The sequence below is a fragment of the Mauremys mutica genome, chromosome 8, assembly GCF_020497125.1.
Source record: "Mauremys mutica isolate MM-2020 ecotype Southern chromosome 8, ASM2049712v1, whole genome shotgun sequence".
In the NCBI taxonomy this organism is placed as follows: domain Eukaryota; kingdom Metazoa; phylum Chordata; order Testudines; family Geoemydidae; genus Mauremys; species Mauremys mutica.
The window spans coordinates 62,170,945-62,191,041 of record NC_059079.1 but is presented as its reverse complement, the minus strand read 5'-3'; the positions used below and the strand labels follow the sequence as shown (position 1 = coordinate 62,191,041).

General features: G+C 46.1%; 2 protein-coding genes across 8 annotated transcripts in view; both read right to left on the bottom strand.

The window, feature by feature from the left end:
• Nucleotides 1-10,209, bottom strand: part of NUF2 (NUF2 component of NDC80 kinetochore complex) — a 31,276-nt gene extending 21,067 nt beyond the window's left edge. Inside the window, exons 1-6 of the mRNA XM_045025987.1 lie at nucleotides 9,958-10,209; nucleotides 6,004-6,135; nucleotides 4,559-4,633; nucleotides 2,460-2,536; nucleotides 1,530-1,591; nucleotides 52-149 (exon numbers count right to left, since the gene is read on the bottom strand). Of these exons, the coding sequence (XP_044881922.1) occupies nucleotides 52-149; nucleotides 1,530-1,591; nucleotides 2,460-2,536; nucleotides 4,559-4,633; nucleotides 6,004-6,126 (435 nt within the window). The 5' untranslated portion in view covers nucleotides 6,127-6,135; nucleotides 9,958-10,209. The remainder of the gene's footprint in view (nucleotides 1-51; nucleotides 150-1,529; nucleotides 1,592-2,459; nucleotides 2,537-4,558; nucleotides 4,634-6,003; nucleotides 6,136-9,957) is intronic.
• Nucleotides 10,210-17,344: 7,135 nt separating this feature from the next.
• The window catches only part of ADCY10 (adenylate cyclase 10), a 70,535-nt gene continuing 67,782 nt past the window's right edge, over nucleotides 17,345-20,097 (bottom strand). For all 7 annotated transcript variants that reach the window (XM_045028214.1, XM_045028208.1, XM_045028210.1 and 4 more), the window contains one exon: nucleotides 17,345-17,713. In XM_045028214.1, the coding sequence (XP_044884149.1) occupies nucleotides 17,525-17,713 (189 nt within the window). In that variant the 3' untranslated portion in view covers nucleotides 17,345-17,524. The remainder of the gene's footprint in view (nucleotides 17,714-20,097) is intronic.

The following is a 20,097-nucleotide window of genomic DNA, read 5'->3' as shown; positions in this document are numbered from 1 at the left end:
TTTTTGATGGTCTTATTTGAGCTGTTTCTTACAAACTATACATAATCTTACATATGCCCACTGGAATTCCATGTAGATCTCACGACGTGATTCTTGGAAGTGAATAAAGTTAAGAATGCCACTCAAGAAACGAGCTGTCCGCTTTGCTTCTAAAAGAGAGGAATAGCAAAGAATGAGTGTTTTGGTCACTATATGGCCAATAATTGGAAAACTTGAGCACAGCAAAACTCAAACAGCTAAATAGAGGCAAAGACTGAATGAAGAAAAGTATCATGTTAAAGATAGCTCTGGGTATTTTAGTATTATAAATGTACTATACTCCAAGGAAAGTTAGGAGGTCAATTTACCCATATTGGCTTAGAAGAGAATTTCTTACAGAACTTCAGTGCCAGTTTGGGGGTTGACGGGGAGGGGGGTGTATTTTGAGAGATATCAAGTATGTTTTAGAAAGGAACAACTCTTCCTCATTCATGAAATGTACTTAAATTGATAAGATTAAGTTATGTCAATCTCTGAAAAAATTAAGCAAACCCAAGTCTTATAGCTATTACCTTGCCAGTATTTGGAAAAAAGATTTAATTTGATTGTACAATCAACTGCACCAAGCCATGAATTTATGATGCACCCAGATGCATTGTCAAGGACTTTATACAATCTAAAAATAAATTACAAACTGGGCATAACGTCTCAGAAAAACAGCCATTCCCCTGAAAACACTGAGCACTGACTAATGTCAGTACAAAAAAAAAAAAAAAAAGTCAGCAACCCAAACAGAAAAACCTTGTACTAAACGCTGAAGACAGCTACACAGGGACTCCAGCAGACATATTCAAAGAGAATCCACAGCTAGGTCCCTGAACTGAGAAGGCCCTTCTTGTCTCAACTCAATTCAAATTGAATTTTGGAATAGAGAACAAGGCCACTCCTGGCCAACCTCAAATGCTTTGGCAGGAAAACAGGAAAATGCAGAAATCAACATAAAGCAATTTCTTTAGCAAATTTAACAAAGTCTTTCCTGACTGGCCTGTGCCACACCAGAATTGCAACAGTGTGTTGGCAAGAGAGTGGAAGAAAGGAAGAAATACAAGTGTTTTCTATAGAAATAATTTCTCCCCAGGAAATCCACATTATCTAGTTCCAGTCCTGTCACCTACTCATAACCATTTCTACTTTTTAAGAGTAACTGTAAACCACCATATATTGCAAAACTACTGAAAAACCATAAGATTACCATCTAACCTAGTAGCAAGACAGAACTGTAATGTTTTGTAAGAAAGCTGAGATTTATTAGCTAATTAGTATTAGCTGGATTGGCTAAAGCATTGTAAGAACTATTTAATGAACTGGTCTTCTCTGGAGGCCATACCACGAGGTTCAAAAGTAGCCAGCTGCTGGCTCCACTACACCACATTTGTCTACTGCAGTGTAGAAAGTAAAACCAAAAGAGTCTTCAAAGATATTTCATAGAAATGGCCCAGGCATCACATGAGCATGTGGAAACATGGATGGGTTAACAAAAGCTTGCTTACTTGGGTTTATGACATCAGCAATCTGAAAGTCATTAATACGGCAGACTGGAAGAAAACGCTCCCTGTGGGAAGAAAAAAAAAGATACTGAATATTACTTCTGTGAATAAGCCTACTTCAAATGGCCACTACATTACTTTTGCCCTATATAAATCTAGAGTACATGGGTGTACTCCCACAACAGTAGAGTCTGAATGTATCCTGGTACTGTACACAGTGGTGATCAGACATGGCAGAATAAACCCACAAATAGCATTTTAACAGAATTGCATTCACAAACTAGTATTATAGATCCTAAGTTGTTACAGTGCCTTGCATATGGATTTTTTTAAAGTTACTTTTCACAGGACACCTAAATTTAGAGCATTTTAGTGGACACTAAACAGAAACAGAAAAAGAAATAGAAGTGGTCTAATATGAAACTTATAAATCAATCTGGCCAATGTCAATTATTCCACCACACATTGAATAGAGCAGTGTCTGTCAGAGCAGTGCCTCTAACAATGGTAGACATAACTGGGGTGATACTTCAGGCTTATGTAACAGCTACTCGAAGATCCTCCTCCATATCTAATGATTAGCCTCTGCCATGGGCCTTGGTGAACTGCTTCAAGCTATTCCCCATTCAATTGCATGTTCACGAACTTGCCATCATTTATTGTTGATCTAAACCTCAGTCTCACAATCCTAAAGCATTAAATCTATCTCACACATTTGGATAAAAAACAGCTGGCAGCAGAGATTCTTAGTCTACTAAATTGTTAGCTGCTTTAAGCTGCCTCTTGTTAGTCTGCTAAATTTTAGTTCACACAAGCTCAACAAATTGAAGGGCCACCACAATTGCACAGAGCCCAATCACAAAAAATGAATTAAACTACAATCAAATAATGAATGAACGAACTGTATGAAAAAAATCCATTTGTTGTACTCACATATTAATATACAAGTTACAAATAGGTAGGAAGCCTTCAACAATCTGTGGATACATTATGTCAGCATTGACCGGCATCTAAACACAAGAGCCAATAAATAAGACTATTACAAGGAGTATTCATATGGGGCAAATACTAATTTTGTTTTTTTTTTTAAATGGGAAAGCCACTCAGAGGTGATAAACATGGGTGGGAAACTATCACTAAACTTCAAGGCAAAGGCAAGTTAGTGGTTCCCAAACTGAAGCCTGGGGATCCCTGTCCTGGTGGCTCACAGAATAATGTTTTGAGAACCAAGTAGTTAAAGACTGGGCAGAGTGGGAAGGTTGGTGTTTCCAGGAGGGGGTTTCTCAAACAGCTGCTAAGTGAAAACATTGGAAGAGAAACATTGCCTAGTCAATACCACCTGGAAACAAGAAAGGTTTGCTCACACAATATAAAAATACAGCATCCTAACTAAAAAAAATAATTGCCTGGCCCACTGAAACCTTTAGATGGAATCAAAGAAATACAGTTAACTAAGGTTATGGTGAAGTAACATTACAGGCATGAAGTGCAATCATAGAATCTCAGGAGGTCATCCAGTCCAACCCCCCCTGTTCAAAGCACGGACCAATCCCCAAATCCCTAAATGGCCCCCTCAAAGATTGAACTCACAACCCTGGGTTTAGCAGGCCAATGCTCAAACCACTGAGCTATCCCTCCCACCAGTAATGGATTTACGATGCACTGCCATATTTCAGACTAGAATTGAGTCTTAGATATTAGCACAAGCTGATAATTAGAAAAGGAAATTGTTGGTTTACCCCCTCAAAACAATGTGGGTCTGAATTCCTGTGCTGCCACCTAATGTTATAGTATTCTTTTACACACCCGCATTACATTTTAATGCACTCATTCAAGTATATTATAGTGGAGTTGGTGCTACGCTATAATTAAAGGCTGAGTGTTGCTTTCTGTTTGAAGGTAGACTATTCTAAGTGCTCTAAAATCCACATGCTGACTCAGATTGTTTTGAAATTTGCTATGCCTCATGGGCGTGCTGAGTAAAGTCCATGAGCCAAGTTGGTATCATTTGAGCAAGTGGCTCCCAAGAAACAGCCCTACCCCCAAAAAACACAACAACATTTCACAAAATAATTTTGTTCCTCTTACTTTTTTTGCACATATCTGGGGCTCAGACTACAGCTCTGATCCTCCCCAAACTGATCTCAGTTGCTCTGGATTTATCACAGCTAAAGCATGGCACCCATTGCCCCGGTGGGAAGGGAGGACATTATACTGAAGAAGTTATTCGGTGTTAGTTAAGAACTCCAGATCAGCACATGCCAAACTAACGTGCCTAAAAGAGTAGGCAGCAAGTCTAGGGCTCTGCTGAAGCAAGGTTTCCAGGCAGTCTTGTCACAGTACCTGGATGACTCAAGGTGACATTCTGTGGTCACTGAAACATGCATTGTGCACATTCTGCAGAGGCTTGTTTTTGGAGTTTTGCCCTGAAACCAAAGTTTCTGGAAGCCAGGAATCCTTACATTATTCACGGCTCTGACAGACTTCCCTTGACCTTGGCAAGTTACAACTTTTGTATCTCAGTTTGCCCATGCAAGAGATATGGCTAGCATTTATTTATCCACAGGGCTGTTAGGGATTAGTTATTACTGTAACACTTTGAAGATAAAAATCAATATACATTGTTAAATTAATGAGGAATCAGTTTTTAAGTTTGCCCCGGCTGTCCGTTTCATTGACTGGTTTGTCCTCAATTCTATTTTTAGTGGTATTTTTAAAGTACTTTTTATATCTACTTTGTTTTGTGAACGAAAGGTTAAATCCAAAATACAGCAGACTGGGGAAATAATACTATCCAGTATTTCTAACTGTATTATACCTGAAGTTATCCGTTACCTAAATGCTGTGGATTAAATGAAAAATACTACAGGACTTTCAAAATCACATTCAGCTACATAAAGTGCTAAAAGGATCAGCTAATTTAAAAATTCAAAAACCCAGTGCTTTAATAATTGTTAATTTTCATAATTCTGGAAATTGAGTTTCACTCTCCTTCCCCACCCCCACTTAATTGTGTACCATTGTATACACACCATGTAGAAGTGCTCCAGACGGATTCCATACACATTCTGCAAGGTTCTCATGAAGATCATGTGCAATACCTCAGGCTACAAGAGGGAGAGAAAGAACATTTCATTGCAGTAATTACAAGTCACTTGGTATTAGTGTACTCTTATTGATGAGCTTCCTCTCTGTAAATTACTATTTAGTCTTCCTTGTTATTTATACCACACAGAATATATCACAAACAAGTAGTACTCTGCCTTTAACAAATGAAGAGCCATTTCATTTTTTCACAAAGACGACGACAAATCACATTGCAAAACTCATGTTGCATTGTGGAGATGTTGTAATGCAACATCTCGTGATGCAACTTTAACAGGTAATAACCAGACTGGCCAATTGTAACTTTAATCAGTGTATTTACACTGATAGGTAATTAAAAACTATTTGGTAATCAACAATTATGATTATATCAGCTTCACTTGGAGAATTTTCAAACTTGAGTGACACCAAAAAATCTTGAAGTCTATCACACGAAGGCAGTGATTTTAAATAAAAATGTAACAGCAAACTCCTATAGTGAATAGGGGAATAATTAAGAAAGCATATAAAATATTGAGTTTTTCATTTAGACTGGAAATTAAGACTTAATCTCATGCCATTAAACTCCCAAACAATTGCAGAAGAGAAGGAGCTATATAAATTAAGGACATTTAAAACAAAAGATTTGGCTACAGATTAAACAGGAAGATCATTCAGGTCTTCAGGTAATCGCTTAAGACATCAACTCATGTGCAGCAGAATTCCCTGAGATATCCCAATGGATGGTCTATTGTCCCCAGTTAAGAAGAGTTAAAGTCTAATCCTTAATGAATTAAACTACAATGTGTAAATATACAGAAATTCAGTGCATTCCATTATTTGAATTCTGCAACTTCTGTACTGTAATACCAGAGCTTCAAATTTCACATCTACTGAATATTTGGCTAAGCACCTTCACCCTGGGTAAATGCATGGTCTTTAAGGCAGAACTGTTGCTAACAGCAATTAAATTAACAGACAATGGCATTCACTATCATTAGGCTAAGTCTGTTATCCAGAGGATGGCCTAGTAAAGCAGATTTCCCAATTTCGTAAAACCAAGTTATGGGTTCCAGTGTCCTAATCATGAAATTGCTTGCAGATGCAGGGGGCTGTCTGCTCACATGCACCTGTAAGATGACAGAGCACATCTGATGATTTAGTTGGGTTTGGTCCTGCTTTGAGCAGGGGGTTGGACTAGATGACCTCCTGAGGTCCCTTCCAACCCTGAGATTCTATGATTCTATCTATAATATTTCCTCATGTGAATATTTTTACCGCAGCCAGTGGGACTACTTTTGCAAACAAGTGTTGTGGGGTCAAATCCTGAATACACTAGTATATTTACATTGTCCTCAAGCAGCAAGCTACTCTGTTTCCAGAGCATTCTTACCTTGGGATTTGGAAACAAGTCATTTTTTGAGAGGTTTTTAGCTTCAGAACCTGTTAGGAGCCGATTGCGGATGTGAGTTATGATGTCATTGGGATTATATCTGGGAAACGTTAAGAGATCCATTTTGCAGGCCTGCAAAGAAAAATAGCAGCACAAAGAATGCACCTTTAGAGCCTCACAACTGTCACAGCACAGGCTGAGGAGACTATGCAGAGCACAGGTCACTGGCTGACCCCCCCAGGGCCTCTGCATGACATCAAGCAGCCTCCCAGCAGAGACCCCTATGGAACTAGAATAGAAGTAGATCTATGGGCTCCAGCTCTGTCCCCACACAGCCCCAGCACCACCACAGAAAAATCCCTTCTCCCTGCGTGGAATTGTCACACACTTCCAGTGCCCTGTGACTGTTCCCAATATAGCCCGATACCCCTCTCCCAGGCACTGACAGCCCACTGCCCCACTCCAGGGCCCTCCACAGACCTGCCCTAGCCACCAGGAGCCCTGGACCATCTAGTGCCCCCACCAAGCACTGACAGCCCCCCACTGCATCAGGTCCTCCCATGGACCCATCCTACCTTAACCTCAGTCACTGGGATTCCAGGTGCACTGCCGCCACCCCCCATCACCAGGCACTGACACACACACACACACGACACATCATATCTCTGCCCAAGCACAGGGACCACAGATGCCCCAAAGGGCCCCCATCACACCCGCCCCCCCCCGCAGGCACTGACAGCCCATCCTGCTCCAGGGTGACTGAATTTCATCTACTATTTTGTTGTCCAATGTTGATAAATGCAAAGTAATGCACATTGAAAAAACAATCCCAACTATACATACAAAATGATGGGGCCTAAATTAGCTGTTACTACTCAAGAAAAATCTTGGAGTCATTGTTCTCTGAAAACACTTATTCGATGTTCAGCAGCAGTCAAAAAAAAAAGCTAACAATGTTAGGAATCATTAGGAAAGGGATAGATAATACAAATTGAATACTGTGTGCAGTTCTGGTCAGCCTGTCTCAAAAAAATATATTAGAATTGGAGAACATACAGAAAAGGACAACAAAAATGATTAGACAAAGGAAATGCAGTAGATCTAATCTACCTAGATTTCACTAAGGCATGTGATACAGTTTCACATGGGAAATTATCAGTTAAATTGGAGAAGATGGGGATGAATACAAGAATTGAAAGGCAGGTAAGGAACTAGTTAAAGGTGAGACTACAATGTGTCATACTGAAAGGTGAACTGTCAGGCTGGAGAGGGGTTTCATCAATGACCTTGGCACAAAAAGTGGGAGCGTGCTAATCAAATTTGCAGATGACACAAAATTGGAAGGTGTTACCAATACAGAGGAGGACCGGAATATCATAGATGAAGATCTAGATGACCTTGAAAACTGGAGAAATAGAAATGGGATGAAATGTAATAGTGCAAACTGCAAGGTCATGCACATAGGAATTAATAACAAGATTTTTTGCTATAAGTTGAGGACATATCAGTTGGAAGTGACAAAGGAGGAAAATGACCTGGATGTATTGATCAATCACAGGATAACTATGAGCCACCAATGTGATGCAGCCATGAAAAAGGCTAATGCAATACTAGAATGCATCGGTAGAGCCCTGAAAATCCACGGATATCCACTTAATATCTGCGGACCATTTTTGCAGATAGTGGATTGGATGCAGATGCAACTGTGCAGGGCTCTACTCACCAGCAGCGCCTGGCCCTGGGGGACGCAGCGTGCTCGGGGCCGGCAGTCAGCAGCTGGGAGGCATGACAGAGTCACGGATGTCAAGCACTCGCTTACCGCACCATTTCCTGTCCAGCAGCTCAGGCCCCTCAGATGGGCAGCTCTGGCCACGCTCCCACCCGCTGGTTCCTGGGCAGCAGGGCCCGCCTGCAGCCACAGGAATTGGAGCAGGCAGGGCTCTGGCACACCACCCCATTGCCCTGCTCTGATGCAACACACCCTGCAGCTGCTGTTGCTTGCAAGCCCCCGTGGGGGGCATGTGATGCCCCTTCCCCCCAATCCCTGTGCCACCCCTTCTCTTCAAGACCCCGCCACTGTGCCATCGTTTACCCCCAGTCCCTGCCCACATACCCCCACTTCGCTGCAAGACCCTGCCCCTGCTTGCTCATCTCCACTCCCGCTCTGTTGCTAGCCCTAGCTCTTGAGAGACAGCTTGGTGCTGCAGGGGAGATACACATAAAAGATGGCCAGCGGATGGCAAGGTCGGATGCACATTGATTCTGGCGGATGCGGATCCACATTTTTGTATCCTCACTGGGCTCTATGCATCAGACAAGGTATTTCCACAAGAGATACGGAAATGTTATTACCATTATACAAGGCACTAGTGTGACCTCATCTGGAATACTGTGAGCAGTTCGGGTCTCCCATATTTAAGATGAAATAAAACTGGAACAGGTGCAGAGAAGGGCTAGTAGGATGGTCAAAAGAATAGAAAACCTACTTAAGCCAAGCTCTTTGAGTCTCCTCTCATGTTTAGCTTAGCCAAATGAAGGGTCAGGGGAGATATGATTGCTCTCTATAAAAATAGATTGTTAGAGGGATAAATGCCAGGAAGGGAGGGGAGTTATTTAAGCTAAAGGCCAATGCTGGCACAAGAACAAAAGTATATAAACTGGTCATCAACAAGTTTAGGCTTGAAATTTGATGAAGGTTTCTAACCATCAGAGGAGTGAAGTTCTGGAAGAGCTTTCCAAGGAGAGCAGTGGAGGCAAAAAACCTACCTGGCTTCAAACTCAGCTTGATAAGTTGATGAAGGAGGTGGTATGCAAGATTGCTTACAATGGATGTGGCCATCTGCAATTCTTAGTAGCAAATATCTCCAATAGCCAGAGATGGAACAGGCTCTGAGTTGCTACAGTGAATTCTTTCCCAGCTGTCTGGTTGGTAGGTCTCAGACATGGTGAGGGTCTAACTAATCATCAAATTTGGGGTCATGAAGCTTTCCCCCAGGTCACATCGGCAGAGACCCTGGTGGGGGTTCACCTTCCTGTACAGGATAGGGTGCAGGTCACTTGCTGGTTTGAACTAGAGTAAATGGTGAATACTTTGTAACTTGAAATCTTTCAATCATGATACGAGGACTTCTGTAACGCAGACAGAAGTTGGGAGTCTATTACAGGAATGGGTGGGCAAGGTTCTGTGGCCTGCAATGATAGTCCCTTCTGGCCTTAAGGTCGATGAATCAGGGTATGGAACAACTTGCATATGAGGAAAAATTAAAAAGACTGGGACTGTTCAGCTTAGAAAACAGACTCTGGGGGATATGATAGAGCGCTATAAAGTCATAACGGTGTGGAGAAAGTAAATAAAGCAGTTATTTACTTCTTCTCATAACACAAGAACAAGAGCTCACCCAGTGAAATTAATAGGCAGCAGGTTTAAAACAAATAAAAGGAAGTATTTCTTCATACAACAGACAGTCAACCTGCAGAACACTTTGCCAGAGGATGCCGTGAAGGCCACGACTATAACAGGGTTCAAAACAGAACCAGATAAGTTCATGGAGAATAGGTCCATCAACAGCTGTTAGCCAAGATGGTCAGGGATGCAACCTGATGCTCTGGTTGTCTCAAAACCTCCAACTGTCAGAAGTTGGGAGTGGGCAACAGGGGCTGGATCGCTGGATAATTGCCCTGTTCTGTTCATTCCCTCTGACGCGCCTGGCGTTGGCTGCTGTCAGCAGACAGGATACTGGGCTAGATGGACCATTGGTCTGACTCAGTCTGGCCCCATGCACCGGCACCGGCACCCCTCCCACTCCAGTGCCCGGCACGGACACCCGCACCCCGGGGCCCATTGACCCCGCTGCCCGAGCCCAGCCCCGCTCCGCGAGGCACTGACACGACTCGCAGCGGCAGGTCCCGCCGCAGGGCGTGGGGGAGGGGTGAATGCCGGCGCGCGCCGCTCACCTGACCCGAGGGAAGTGGGGTTCACCCAGCGGGGCCCACACCCGGGCCGCTGCGCCACACGTCGCGTCACGTCACTTTTTCAAATCTGGCGGGCGCTCCGCCCCTGTAAAACGTCACTTCCAGTGCGACTACGTCCCTGCCCGCAAGCCGGGGCAGCACCAGCTAGAGGCGGGGTTAAGGGCGGTGCCGAAACGCTCCGGGCCCGCCCCCAGCGAGGGCGCCGCCCGGCGCCCGGCGCCTCTGGCGCACACGCCGCCCTGCGCATGCCCGGTGCGCCGCGCAGCTTGGCGAGGCTTTCGGTGGGTCTCGCGCGCTCCCCACTGCAGGCGGCTCTGCCCGCTGGCCCCGTGCGCGCGCGTGGGTCGGTGTTGTCCGGTTGATTGCGCGTGGCGCGCTGCAGAGTGACCCGAGGGCCGGAAGGTTCCGGGTGTGTGCGGTTGTCCCAGGGGAGTGACAGGGCGCTCACAGGATTGTGCCCCTCCAGCGATCATTTCTACAGAGCTTTGAGTGTAGGTGGAGAAAATGCTGGTAGAAAACTGTCGCTGGCACGTGTGGAACATAAGGAACCTGACCTGATGGAAATGCTTCCATTGACCTCGATGCAGGGGCGGCTCTAGCAATTGCGCCGCCCCAAGCAGGGCGGTGCGCCGCGGGGGGCGCTCTGCCGGTCGCCAGTCCCGCGGCTCCGGGGGACCTCTTGCAGACGTGCCTGCGGAGGGTCCGCTGGTCCCCCCGGCTCCGGTGGAGCATCTGCTGGCATGCCTGCGGGAGGTCCACCCGAGCCACGGGACCAGCGAACCCTCTGCAGTCATGCCTGCGGGAGGTCCACTGGTCCCGCGGCTCCGGTGGACCTCCCGCAGGCATGACTGCGGAAGGTCCGCCAGAGCCGCCCTGCGGGCAAAATGCCGCCCCAAGCACGCGCTTGGCGCGCTGGGGTCTGGAGCTGGCCCTGCTTCGATGGGCTTTGGTCAGTCCCAAGAGCAAAATCCAGATGGTCAGATTCCATTGTTAATTTACATTCATGCAGGCAGGCCATTGACAACAATGGGTTTGCCAGGCAAACATTACCCTTCTCCAGTACTGGGTTTACCATGGGGCCAGGCCCAGAGTCAGAAGGGGCCCCGGCTAGCCCGATCCCCCAGCCGGCTGAGCTGGCCAGGAAAGCTGCCCCCGGCCCTGCCCTGACTCTTCCCCAAAACCCCCACCCCTGTTCTGCCCCCGCCTCACCTCTTTCCGCCCTTGCTCTGCCCCAACCCTGCCCCCATTCCACCCTTTCCCTTCAGCAACATCCCTGGGTACAGCAGTAGGGGTCCGGCACGCCCTGAACTCACGGGGTGGCAGGAAGTGGAGCAACCTGGCCCCAGCCTGCCGCCCGTGACTGCTGTGGGGTGGTTCCCCCCTGACCCCCAGTCCCATGGCTGGGAGCTAGGGAAGCAAAGCAGAGCAGGCTGGGGCCGGGTCACTCCACTTCCCACCGCCCTGTGAGTGCGGGGTGAGGCCCGCCCTGCAATCACCAGGCGGCAGGAAGTGGAGAGACCCAGCCCCAACCCACTCTGCCCCCGAAGCCTGGGGAGAACATGGAGCGGTGGGGAAGGGGCATGGGATGGAGAAGGGGATGGGGGAAGCAGAGGGAAAGAGGCAGTGGGGAAGGAAGGGGGTGGGATGGGTAGGAGATGGGGAAGCGGGGGCCCAGCATGCGGATCCCCTTGGCAGCAGCTAGGGCTCCCCAGTTAAGCAGGCCCATTAAACGCTCACCCTGACAAGCCCCACCTCCCCTGCATCTGTACCACCTCGATGAGCCCCCCTGACACCCTCCCCACTGAGCCCCAACCACCTACACCTGGACCCCCAGCCATCTCCCCTGCACCCAGACACCCCCTCCCCCGCTGAACTCCAACCACTTTCACTTGGTCCTTCCTGCACGTGGAATCTCCCTGTGCATCCAGATCCCCCACTGAGCTGCCTGCACCAGGGCCGGCTCCAGGCAGCAGTGAAGAAAGCCGGTGCTTGGGGCTCCCAATGTAAAGGGGCGGCATGTCCAGGTCATCGGCAGCAGGTCCCTCAATCCCTCGGAGCAAAGGACCCGCCGCCAAATTGCCGCCAAAGCATGAAGCGGCACAGTAGAGCTGCCACCAAAGTGCCACCAATCACAGCTTTTTTATTTATTTTCTTTCCGCTTCGCCGCTTGGGTCAGCAAAACACCTGGAGCCGGCCCTGGCCTGCACCCAGACTGCCCCACACAGAACCATCTTACCCTCATCTGGATACCCCCCCGCAACTGAGTCCCTTTGCTCTTGGATCCTACTGCCAGGAGCAGGGCCCCAGGGTCTTTCTGTGGCAGGCATGGCCCTTGTGCTATGTCAGGGTCAGATTCAGCCTCACTGCCAAGTCTCTGTCCCAGTGGGCAGGGAAGGCTGCAGGTTATTCTCCCACCTCCATGCAGCCAGTGGCCTGTGCTCCCCACTGCCATGGTGGAGCTTCCACATTTATTTATTGTAAAAAAAAATATTGCAGAATTTAAAATATTATGCACAGAATTTGATGCAGGATTCCCTCAGGAATATGGGGTGCTGTACAGCTGTGATGGTGGGACTGTGAAGGAGGTGCTGGACAGTAGGGGATCTGTGGGTGGGAGACCTGGACAGTACTGGTGTGCAGGGTGTTGTGCAGTTGTGGTGGGAGGTCAGCGGGAGGGGTCTCTGGGCAGGGGGTGCTGGGCATAGAGTGACACATGGGGGGGGATAAAATATCGGGACACATGGGGGACGGGGGTCCGCCAGCAGAGCAAAACCAAAGCCGCTCTGCTGGCGGAGCAGCGAGAGAGAAGGGAATAAAAAAAAAGCCAAGTGCTGCCAGCGGAGCAGTGAGAGAAGAAAAAAAAAAAAAGCTGAGTGCTACCCGCGGAGCAGAAAATAAATAAATAAATAAATAAATAAGGCGAGTGCTGCCGGTGGAACGAAATATCAGGACAAATTGCGTCCCGACCAAAGATCGGTTGGGACGCGGAACAAACACCTCAATATTGGGACGGTCCCGATTTTATCAGGACATCTGGTCACCCTAGCTGGGCATAGCGGGTCTGGGGGCATTGGGCATAGGGATCTGAGGAGGAGGTCTCTGGGCAAGGGGGCACTGGGCATAGGGATCTGTGGGGGAAGTCTCTGAGTGAGGGGGTGCTGGCATAAGGGCAGGGCACTGGGCAGGGGGGCAGTGTGGAAGGGGCACGCTGGCAGTGCAGGGCTGGGCAGGCCAGTGTGCGTCTTGCAGCTGTGGGTTTGTAAACAGTGCCCTTGTGCTGGACTGAGTGGTGCTACTCCTGCTGCGCTGCACCTCATTGCCCCAACCAGCCCCTCGCTCTGCAGACCACCCCCATCACATGCCCTATTTCCCCAGTGGGGGCCCACAAATGTGTTTGGCGCCAGGCCCACAAAAAGTTAATCTGGCCCTGCCCTCCTCTGTAAGATGGAGTTCCTAAAGCCATATTTAGGCTGACATTCCCAAATGTGTAACCACCTACTCCTCTACTTCCAGAATGAATGTGCTTATTCTGGTGTGGTCCCATAGCACATGTATAAGCAGGGTGGTCTCTACAAACATTACCTTGGGGCTGGCATTTTCCAGACATTGTTAAATAAACATGTACAAGATCAAAGATATATCTAGATCAGTGGTTTTCACCTTTTCCATACAGGACCTGCTCATTTAGCAATATGGGAAGGGCAAGATGGTCCCTCATACCTGGTCACATGCCCCAGGCTGAGAACCCCGATATAGATAATATGTAGTCTCTGAAAGTTAATTCAAGAGAGTATCAAAAGGTCTCCATAGTTTTCTCAAACTTCTACGGTATTCTCATCAGTAAATACTGAAATGGGTTTTGACCCCAGTACAATGTATATTGCCACTGTTCCCCATCCCCCGCAAGAGAAATTGGCTCCCACTGGAATTCTCAGCTCAGAGGGGATGGAAGGTGGCCTCTTGGGTGTTATTTCAAGGGCATTTTTTGTTTGCTGAATATCAGAGTAATACTTATCCTGCACAGAGGGAATAAGGCAGAAACCATAATGGCAGAATTAGCTACTAAAGTGAATAACTACTGAGTATTTCTCAGTATGAAATACATTCATATTCCATACACAGAATAACCAGAGGATGGCACTGCTGTACTACCAAAATCACTGTGTTAGTTCAGCATACAATAACACAGTGGTTCTCAAACAGGGGTCTGGTGGGCCTTTGGCAGGTTTCAGGGGTCCACTAAGCATGACCAGTGTTAGACTTGCTAGGGCGCAGGGCAGAAAGCTAAAGCCTCGCTGCACAGGACTGCAGCATGAGGCCCTGAGCTCCACGACCCGGGGCTGAAGGCGAAGCCTGAGCAACTTAGCTTTGCAGTGCCCCCTATGGCATGGAGCCCTGGGCGATTGCCCTGCTTGTTACCCCTTAAGGCCAGACCTGGCTTTTATATGCAGTTTTGTTGGACAAATGGGCTGTGGAGTTTTTAATAGCATTTTGTGGGGGCTCAGAGAAAGGTTAAGAACCTCTGCACTAACATATTGACTCATGACACAGAAACCCCTGCCCATGCACAGTTCTTTGACCACCTTTGGTGGGAACATTTTTGACCATTTTGTAGCTAGTTTGGGACACTTTTTAAGAACACATTTTAAACCATTTTGAAGCTTTTTTTAAAAAAAAAAACAGCTAGTTTGTATCACTTTGGGCATTTGGGGGGGCAGTTTTGATCATTTCTATGCATTTTTTGTCCTCTTTTGGGGAATTTGGAAGCATTTTTAAACATTTTTGAGGGGAAGTTGTTTTCACAGCTTTTTGGCAGTTTGGAGGAAAGTTTTATTTTTCTTACCAGTTTTTTGGTACATTTAGTGTCTAAAACTTGCACAACTCTGGCACCACAAATGCTCAATTGAAGTCCAGGGGCTCATTCAGGTGCATGAAGTTAAGCACATCCTTAAATGCTTTCAGGGTGAGGGCCAAAGAGAGGAGGGAGAGAGAGTGGAATTTTTTGCAGTTGTGGTGACTGACATGTGCAGGGTTATTATTACTCTGGTTATTACCTTTGAGTGTCATTGCTTGATAACGTCTGCACTTAAACTCCTCAGGAGTTAGAGGATGCAGTGTTGGAGAGTTTGTATATCGCCTGTGTCAGAACAGAGTTGAATGCACACTGTCCAGTATCCATTCCTCACTTTAAAATGTTTTCTCCCTCCCAGTGTGCAGACACAGATTTCTATGAGACTCCAGATGCAGACACCGATTTCTATGAGACTCCAGATTTTCAGAACTTTGATAAACTTTTTTTTTTTTTGCTGTTTTTCAATACTTTCATAGGGTTTTGGAACTTCAAATTTCAATGACAATTTTTCCACCAACTCTATTTCTCAGTACACCACAAACAAGAAATTTTGAATGCATGCCTTCGGCTTCTCATCTCCCAGGTCTATTTCCTTTCAAAAGTTAAGATGGAGGCAGCAGCCTAGCTGAAGCAAAGTTGAAGGCCACGCGGATTAGCACCCTCATACACAGGATCTCTCTTACTGAAAGGCATCACACAACAGACTTCATGCCTTTTAATAAAATACAGAAACTAGTCATGAACAGCACCAGCTGGGGATGCCTAAAATATCTGTGGTGGGTGTGACGTTATTGACATAAACTGTGACCGTATGGATCATTGTTACAACCAAGGTCCTATAGTTACACCAAATCTTGTACAAAGGAGGTCAAGTAAGGTGTCTATGAAAAGGTTATGATTTGCTGGTTGTGATTATGCTATCTGGATGCATGTATCATTTTTTTATTTAAAGTTATAAGTATTGGCTCGATACTGTCTGTATTTCAGACTTGTGCTATGCTTCTGGGTGACACCCCAGACAATTTGGCATCAGCACTGCCTAGCCTGCTTGATGGCCCATTAAGGACCATCAGCTATACAACTGACCCACTGAGAGAAGGCAGATACAACTTATGACTCAGCCAGGCATGCAGGGACATGCCTATGGAGGGAACTCTAAGGCTTCCAAGCCATGTGCTGGGCAGCTTGTGTTTGAAACAAAGGAAGCACAGGTCACATGGGAATAGACTATAAAAGGCAGCTGCATCTTCTCCATTTTGTCTTCAATCCTGCTTCTTACCTCCGGAGGAACTTTACTACAAACTGAAGCTCTGCACAATGGACTGAATGACACATCCAAGCTGTGGATATACTCCAGAGACTTAACTTAAGCTGGCAGTTTATTCCATCACTGCTACAAGTCTGAACCAAGAACTTTGCCATTGCTGTATGTAATTGATTCCTTTAACCAATTTTAGCTCTCATCTATATTTCTTTCTTTTTATGAATAAACCTTTAGATCAGGGGTAGGCAACCTATGGCACGCATGCCAAAGGCGTGGGCACACGAGCTGATTTTCAGTGGCACTCACACTGCCTGGGTCCTAGCCACCAGTCTGGGAGGCTCTGCATTTTAATTTAATTTTAAATGAAGCTTCTTAAACATTTTAAAGCCTTATTTACTTTACATACAACACTAGTTTAGTTATACATTATAGACTTATAGAAAGAGACCTTCTAAAAATGTTAAAATGTATTACTGGCATGCAAAACCTTAAATTAGAGTTAATAAATGAAGACTCGGCACACCACTTATGAAAGGTTGCCGACCCCTGCTTTAGATTTTAGATTCTAAAGGATTGGCAACAGTGTGATTTATGAGTAAGATCTAATTGGTATATTGACCTGGGTCTGGGGCTTGGTCCTTGGGATTGGAAGAACCTTTTTTCTTTTACTGAGGTATTGGTTTTCATAACCATTTGTCCCCATAAGGAGTGATGCTTGTGGTGATACTGGGAAACTGGAGTGTCTGAGGGAATTGCTTGATGACTTCTGGTTAGCCAGTGGACTGAAACCAAAATCCTCTCCATTTGGCTGGTTTGGTGTACCTTAATAGTGAAGGAACCCCAGCCTTGGGCTGTGACTGCCTCACTCTAAGCATCAGAGGGGTAGCCGTGTTAGTCTGGATCTGTAAAAGCAGCAAAGAGTCTTGTGGCACCTTATAGACTAACAGACGTTTTGGAGCATGAGCTTTCGTGGGTGAATACCCACTTCGTCGGATGCATCCACTCTAAGCAATTTGTCCTGAATTGATACTCTCAGTAGTGTCCCGCCATAGGTCGCATCGTTACAGTGGGTGGAGAGTTGTAGTGACTTTGTTGAAGAAAGTGCATTTTAGTTGTGAATGTTTAAAAAAAAATTAAATTAGACTTTCCTTTTTGGGAATAGCACTAGACTCTATTACAGGTTATAAAGAAATACATTACTATAATGAAGAGCTACTGCAGAGTTTAATTAACAGTAAGGAAAAAATGGTCTAAGCAAGCCACGGTGAGACATTAGAACCTACATTTACCAAAGAAAGAGATGAGCAAATTTAGAGGGCTTTGCAGAGAGCAGGTGTTGTACCATAGGAATATTTCATAAATGCTTACAAATTTGGGCAGTGCCGGTTACAAAGGCTTACAAAGTGCTCCAGTTGGGCAGAACTACATGCAGCTCAGACATCGGGGATCTCAGGTTCTGGGAAAGGATTGTTAATATCCAGTGCTGGCACCCGCAGCAAGTACTTGGTTTTATGGATCTCTGGAAAGTCTTTCTCTGTCATTCCTATTTTCCACTTGGGAAAATCTGGTGCGGCCTTCAGCCATAAGTCTTCCATGGGGCCTTTTGCAGTGAACCACCACTCCTAGGGAAAACAAAAGGGAAATGAGAGGCCAGAATGAGACTGGATCTTCAGAGACAGCATTTCCAAGATGGTCAGGAAGGGGAGAAATCTGACAAGAGCCCCCTATTCTTGCTATCGATTGCTATCTATCCCACACTGCCCCACCAGCAAACCAGGGAACAAACAGATTACAAAAGTTGCAATTTGACCCTTGGTTCCCAGCTGGCTTTGGGGAAGGAAGTAATCTGCATCATTCATGCCTAAACCAGGCACGGATCTCTTCCCCTTCCATGCTGGCTCAGCACTGCTGGCTGGTGTGTTGGATTCCCTGCCCCTATGTAGGAAGGGAAGTAGGACCTCATTGAAACTACTCAGCTCCCCATGCTGTGACCCATGATACAGATAGCCCACACAGGGATGTTGAGGCCCCTTAAGCCCCTTTACTTATGCCCTTTTAGGGTGTAAGTGAATGGTTTTCATTTGATGATTTACTCATGCTTCATGCTACAGAGGCGCTATACTGGAAGTATAAATATTGTAGTGACTTATCTTTCTACAAAATACTTTATTGCAATAAAGCAGGCTAGCTGCCTTTACAATGACACCTGAACAGAACCATCAAACCACAGAACTGTCCTCCAAGATGATAAAAATGCATCTTGCAAGGTGAATTGTTCTCTCAGTTTGCCACCAGGGTGGAATTTCTCAAGCTAGGCTGGCAGAGCCTGTGGTTGGAAAGGCCGATTCCAAACTCAAGTCTTCCACATTTTGTATGGCAGAGTACTGTAAACAAGGAGCCGGAGAAGGATCTTACTCAAGTGGTTAGAACTCTACCTGTGTCTGTCTGGGTCTGGAAAAAGTTCTCAGACATCCATATTTCAAATCCCCTCTCCTTCCTGGGGCATGTCCTTCTGATGAAGGTAGTTGGCCATGGTTTGTATGCCATCCTAGCTGTAGATTTCCCATACTTTTTTTTCCCCTTCTCCTCCAACTGTGATTGGACCAAGCATATTTCTGGCCAATGTCTTGCTAAAAGGCGAATCGCAGGTGCTTCCTGGCCCCAAAGCTGTCAGCCTATTAGTATTATTATTTTTATTTGTATTGCCTCATTGTGCTAGGTTCTGGACAAACAGAACAAAAAACCATCCCTGCCCCAAGAAGCTAACAATCTAAGACAAGAGTCAACAGGTGGATACAGACAGATAGGGAAGCACAAGGAAACAGTGAGACAATATTGGTTAACATGGTAGACTGTGGTCTCAAAGCACTTGGCATCATGGCAAAGGAGAGTTTTAACTTCAGTGCCCACACTGGCCTTTGTTGTCTTGGTCCAAAACAGAACTGTGCAGTTGGGGCCATGGTAGAAGGTCCTGTTAAGACAAACCAACTAGTTTTGAGTTTGTGTCCATAGTAAGCCATCATACCTTTCTTAGCCTAATACTTTCAAGGGATGAGACAAATGTATCCATTTTGCTTCACTTCTAAATTTCAAACTATACACCCCAGCCATTTGCTCCAATCAGCTCCCCTGGGCAGGAGAAGAAAATAGGCTCTGTCAAGAAACACAAGAGCTACATTAGAGCACTGGCTTTGAGATATTTTCTGACATTACCTCACAAGAGTGGGTTAAAATTAGGTCAGGAACTAACACTGTCAATGGTAAAACTCTTCCAGTAAGAATGCTTGTCGCTGTTATACGTCCATTGCTCCTGTGGTTGCCTTCACTTGTTCCATGTCCTGTCTATATGAGGAGTGTATCGTGAAAGCGCATATTACCGTGCACTGATTTTCATGCATCGCAGGCATGCTACAATCTGGCAGTGTCTTCCAGTTATACCAGCCTCTTTGCAGGTGCTTCAAGGTACATGGCCCAGCAGATACGTTGTCATGTAGGTGTCTTGGCCAGACTGCACTAAATCTTTAGTAATGCTCCTGTTTTTAAGTCTTTCTGCATTGCTGCTTGTGGGCCTTTTACATTTTTCTCTGCTTGTCTGACATCTGACAACAGCCAGCTGCTGTTCATCAGAGATTGGGCATTTCTGTCCCTATTGGGAACAGTAGGCCAGGCAACCAGAAGGTGTGGGGTCAAGAAAAGGAAATTGGGGTGGGGACTGGGTGTGCTGGGACCTACTGACCATGCGATGGAGGTGTAGGAAGGAAGGAGGGAAAGAGGGGAAGGGTGGCTTGTGCAGGGCTCTTACAAACACACACTCAGGAGAATCTGGGAATGCATTCCCTTCCCAACCCAAATCAGACCCCATTGGTACATTTTCACAACTATGAAGTAGCTTACCAGATCTGAATGGCATTTCTCCTGCTCTCCAGGGTTGAACCTGCAGCTGTCTCAGGAAGCACTTCATCAGATTCCTCTTCCCCCTGGCACTCAGAGGCCTTCTCCTCTATCG